Source organism: Myotis yumanensis, unplaced genomic scaffold, assembly GCF_028538775.1.
Source record: "Myotis yumanensis isolate MYYU_CA2020_CCGP unplaced genomic scaffold, mMyoYum1.0.hap1 SCAF_10, whole genome shotgun sequence".
In the NCBI taxonomy this organism is placed as follows: Eukaryota; Metazoa; Chordata; class Mammalia; order Chiroptera; family Vespertilionidae; genus Myotis; species Myotis yumanensis.
This window is the reverse complement of record NW_027223761.1, coordinates 19,716,940-19,722,369: the sequence shown is the minus strand read 5'-3', so window position 1 is coordinate 19,722,369 and position 5,430 is coordinate 19,716,940. Positions and strand designations below refer to the sequence as shown.

Sequence of the window (5,430 nt, the reverse complement as noted above, 5' to 3'; positions counted from 1 at the left end):
AACTAAAAAGACTTTGAGAATCGATCTCCATAAACAAAAAGGTAATAGTTGTTTATGCATAATATTATTTATATAAAAATAAATATATAAAAAATTTATTATACTAAAAAAATCCCAAGTCAGTGTTGAAAAAGTCTGTATAAACACACTTCATAACCTTTACTACCCAAGCCCAACCTTGCTTAGATTCCTTCCTAGTGAGCACTGATGTTGTCCTGTCAATTTCTCATAAATTTATTGCCTCTTTGTCTAAAAAAGTACAAAAGGGTGCCTAGTCTGATCATTTCTTTGAGCCTCATTTTATGATCTGAGCATCATATTGTGGTTCTCTTGTGTGCACATATTAAATTGTTTTTTCTCCTATTAATCTATTCTTGCATCAATGTTATTATTTTATTATTAGTCAAGCTCTAGAAACTGAAGAAGGGTAGAGGGGGGATTTCTCCCCCTTCCTGACAATAACATCCCAAAATTCCTCTTGTACATCTGAGTTTCATTGGCTTCTCTTCTTTAATTGCCAGGGTAAACTCAAGTTGACCTCAATGGAGAACAGCACAGAAGTGACAACGTTCATCCTTTTGGGATTAACAGATGACCCCAAACTTCAGGTTCCCCTCCTCCTGGTATTTTTGTTCATCTACCTCATTACTCTGGTTGGGAATTGTGGGATCATGGTGATAATCCACTCAGACTCTCACCTTCACACTCCAATGTACTTCTTCCTCAGCAACCTGTCCTTTGTAGACCTGGGTTACTCATCAGCTGTAGCTCCGAAGATGGTGGCTGCATTGCAGTCAGGGAACAAAGTCATCTCCTACAATGGATGTGCTGCTCAGTTATTTTTGTTTGTGGGTTTTGCCACTGTCGAGGTTTACCTCCTGGCCTCCATGGCCTATGACCGCCATGCAGCCATCTGCAGGCCTCTTCATTATACCAGCACCATGACCACAGGTGTGTGTGCCCTCCTGACAATCGGCTCCTATATCTGTGGCTTCCTCAATGCTTCCATCCACACGGCAAATACCTTCAGACTCTCCTTCTGTGGTTCTAATGAAATTAATCACTTTTTCTGTGACATTCCCCCACTCCTAGCTCTTTCATGCTCCAACACATATATCAGCAAATTGTTTGTCTTCTGTGTTGTTGGCTTTAATGTCCTTTTCACCTTCACGGTCATTCTCATCTCTTACCTCTTCATATACATCTCCATTCAGAGGATACAGTCTGCTGAAGGAAAGAAGAAAGCCTTCTCTACGTGCGCGTCGCATCTCACGGCAGTGACCATATTCTATGGCTCAGTCATCTTTATGTACTTACAGCCCAGCTCCAGCCAGTCCATGGACACGGACAAAACAGCATCTGTGTTCTATACGGTGGTGGTTCCCATGCTGAACCCCTTGATCTATAGCCTTCGAAACAAAGAAGTGAAAAATGCTCTCTGGAAAATGCTCAACATACTTCACTCCCAATCTTTAGGTGTGAGAAGGAAATAGGCAGATACCTAAAATATCAGACCTAAATGCCTTCCTGACTTTTGAGGTTTGACAGATTTCAGTTTTTTCTTTTCCAAAAACAGTGGTTACTTCTGCTATTAGGAGATGTTGTAAAAGCAGCACTTTGAAATGTCTCACTCAGGAAGATAATTTTATTTTTGGTGAATGGCAGCATGGGACATTTACATCCTTCTTGCATTTGTTTCTTGACATGGTTTAAAGCAAAAGATGAAAACAAGCTGAATGCACTGAATTTCCCCTTCCTATTTTTAATGGGAAGAAATTTCCACTCACTATTAAAATTCTTACCATTTGCAACAGCATGGATGGAACTGGAGAGCATTATGCTAAGTGAAATAAGCCAGTCAGAGAAAGATAAATATCACACGATCTCACTCATTTATGGAATATAATGAACAACATAAACTAATAAACAAAAACAGATCCAGAGACAAAGAAGCATTGATCAGATCATCAAACCTCAGAGGGAAGGTAGGGGAGGGTGGGGGTAAGGGAGAGAGATCAACCAAAGGACTTGTATAAGCCTAACCAATGGACACAGACAACATGGGGGTGAGGACATAAGTGGGGGTGAGGGGGTGGGGGTGGAGAGGCAATTGTGGGATAAGGATACATATGTAATACCTTAATCAATAAAGAAATTTAAAAAAATAAAAATTGGTGTCAGGATCACATTGTCCCTGTATAATATTTTTCAACTGGGCTGAACAGTGTGTTGCTTTTCATCTCTTTGGTCCATGGATTGCAAAGTAAAGTTTCTAATGCTGAAAAAGATGTTTCAGTATTTTTAATAATGTCTTAGAGAAGGTTGTAATGTCTTAGAGAGCACTGGACCAAGAGTCAGGTGACCCAGTATTAAATCCTTCCAACTCCCCACCTTCTGTGCCCACCCATAGGTCACTCTTGCTCACCAGTTGTGTGTCATACTCTCCATCTCCTTCCATTGAAGTATTGGGACAGCCTTGGTAGAAAACAATTAGTTACCTTGTGTATGTGACAGCTTCAGCAGATAAATTGTTTAAACTTTAACCTGAATAAACATATCTTTCTTTAAAGAGCTGCATTCTGTTCTATGCTTTTGGCCTTTTTCTAACATCATTACCAAAACTTGCAGAGAAGGTTTGGAAAAAAAAAAAAAGCAATTTCCCACAAGAGTTATAAAAGAGGATATTTGTCTTCTGAATTAAATGCTTGGCTTTCTCAGCACCCTTAAGTTTGGTGAATCTATTGAAAACACACATAATAGCTCTCTGTGCCCTCTTTGCCTCTGTTTTTTCAATGATCAGTTCACCTCTGGAACCCTGTTGCTTTCTGATGTTCTGTAATTAGATGCTCTGAGGATAAAAAAGCCCGTGGAAATTGCATTCTTAAGATAGGAAAGGCACTATGACGCACAACGGCAAGTCTACCAGCAGGTCTTATTTCATGTGCTAGAGGGTGTGAGTGAATGTGTGTGCATGGCAAGGGAGTGAAGATTAATTTAACTTCTCACATATCAACTGCTTGATGGCGTTTATAGCTATAATTAGTCTAAGACATCCCATATTTTATGATTTCAAGATTACACACACACAAAAAAATGGATATTTTAAATGTGAAAACCAGAAATCTTGATGTGCTAAATCAAGAAAATTAGCTTCGAGATGATCAAATTCTATTATGCACAGGGCAGTGTCTGTATAAGAAGGGTTGATCATGAGTCTTGTGGAGAAAGGAGCAAAGAAAGAATTTTGGAACGTGAGGCTGATTTGTAGGAGAAGATTTCTCTGGCATAAGGCCACCGGCTCCTAAGATATCAGGAGCTTCTCCTGGATCCCAGGCCATGACAACCAAGATCTGCCTCATGCATTTTCCTGCTTCCCCCTTTTAACAATGGAGCCTATCCAGCAACACACAAAGAACAGCCTTGCAAGGTCAGGATCCACTTCATGTAGAAGTCCTTCTCAGTGGGTACAAAAGCTAAAGTACCCAAATTTGGAGATTTGCTATTCAAGCACTGAGTGCATTCTAGACTTAGCTTAGTTTCTTTTCATATTTGATTGATAGAATTGACTCCTTTTCCTCTTCCTCCTGTTCCTCCTTTTCTACTTCCTCTATTCCCTTCTCCTTTTCCTCTTCCTCTTGTTCCTCCTTTTCTACTTCCTCTGTTCCCTTCTCCTCTTCCTCTTTCTTCCTCCTCAATCGCTTTCTGTCTTCAGCCCAAACAAGAACTTTCCTCACCACTAAGCCATTAATTAGGTCCCCATAAGAAATTAAAGTCTATAGTTTGTATATTGTAATTGTGACATTACATAGTAAGATGTGTTTCTGGGCATGTTTCTTTCTGCCTTTTTTAGTTAAGGCAGAAATGTATGTGGATCATCTGAGAGTTAAAGGCCTAATGCCTACATATTTCAATTTTCTGTTGAAGTCATCCCACAGTGTAACAGTTAACTGAAAATGGGTATAAAAGAGTACTAGCTCTGACATCAAAATTGGATGAAAATTTTTACTCTTCATATCAGTTGTGTGACCTCAAAGAGGCATTTCATTTCTTTGAACACAACACACAGGACAAACTGTGAAGATACATTTAATAAAGTATATGAACAAGTTTTGGCATAATTAATGTGTATTTGATACAGCTGAGATTACTGGAATAGCTCTCATGTATCTGTTCCTGTACTTATCACTTTCAAGGACCCTCACTGTCCCCATCCTGTCCAAATCCAAGCCTTTATTTTCATTTATGGTTTAACTTTCTTTCCTCCAAACTCCCAGTCCACAGCAGACAAATTTCAAGCTGCCACTACACGAGAATCCATTTATAGAAGCTACTCAGGAGGAGATGTCTTGTTGCCAGAATACACATTCCTGTGGGGAGCTTTTTCACTTCCACATGGGAAATCTGTCAAATGGAGGCCAAATGCCCATTGGGTATTAACAACATCACCCTCTCCCTGCAGGAATGGTCTGATGAGTGAGAGACAATGTGAGTAAGGCCTATAGATCAAGATAATGCAGTAAAAGCATTGAAGAATCCCCTTTCTGAAATGTTTGAAAACAATGTGAAAACACATTAGTCCAAGTAGGAGGTTCCCTTTGTGCATTAGATGATTTGTTTAGCTTTATGTATAGGAAAAGGAAAAATAAAATATTAGGAGTTCTTGACAATTGAGGCTAGCATTACAGAATCATAACTCTTTAGCCCTCAAAGAGTTTTTAAAAATAGTCTAAACCAACCCTATCATTTTATAATAGAAAACCCTGATTCCCACAATTTAACTTGCTTAAATTCACAGACAACCAAATCTTACTTGATTCTTACTCATCTTGTAAATTCCAGAAATTTCTTGATGTGTCAAAAGACATTTTTGCATTTTTATCTGTATTTGTTCACCATGAGACAGATTTTTGTGCTTTAATTTTGCAGTTGAAGAAACCAAAGCTTTGAGAAGTTAACTTGACTGCCTACTGTTAACTTGAGGAGCCAATCTTGCCTTCTTTGACCAATTCTCTGAGAAAAGTAGCCTTATATGATAGTAAATTTCAAAGAGGACTTATTTGATGTATGAATCATTCACAGATACTCTTTCATGATAATTTTCTGCTGTGTGGAAAGGCGCCCTGGAGAATACAAATATAAGACTATAAGATGTAATTCTTTCTTGAACAAAGCAAATCCTCCTGCATATATGGTGACTGATGTAATGTACTTGGAGATTAATGACTCAGTGTTCAATAACTCTGTCAGCAACAATTTTTTCCCATACTCTATGGAACACAAATGGACCAGGGCAAATTTGTTTTAGTCTTGGTAGTTGGTGTTGCCTTTTTTTTTTTTTTTTTTTTTTTTTTTTTTTAATATATTTTATTGACTTTTTACAGAGAGGAAGGGAGAGGGATAGAGAGTTAGAAACATCGATGAGAGATAAAC

General features: G+C 38.4%; 1 protein-coding gene across 1 annotated transcript; it reads left to right on the top strand.

Annotated features, from left to right (window-relative positions):
* Positions 1–539: 539 nt before the first annotated feature.
* On the top strand, positions 540–1,493 carry LOC139017962 (olfactory receptor 5B21-like). Its single transcript, XM_070426584.1, has one exon. The coding sequence runs from the start codon at positions 543–545 to the stop codon at positions 1,491–1,493; it is 951 nt and encodes a 316-aa protein (XP_070282685.1). The 5' UTR covers positions 540–542.
* The last annotated feature ends 3,937 nt before the right edge of the window (positions 1,494–5,430 follow it).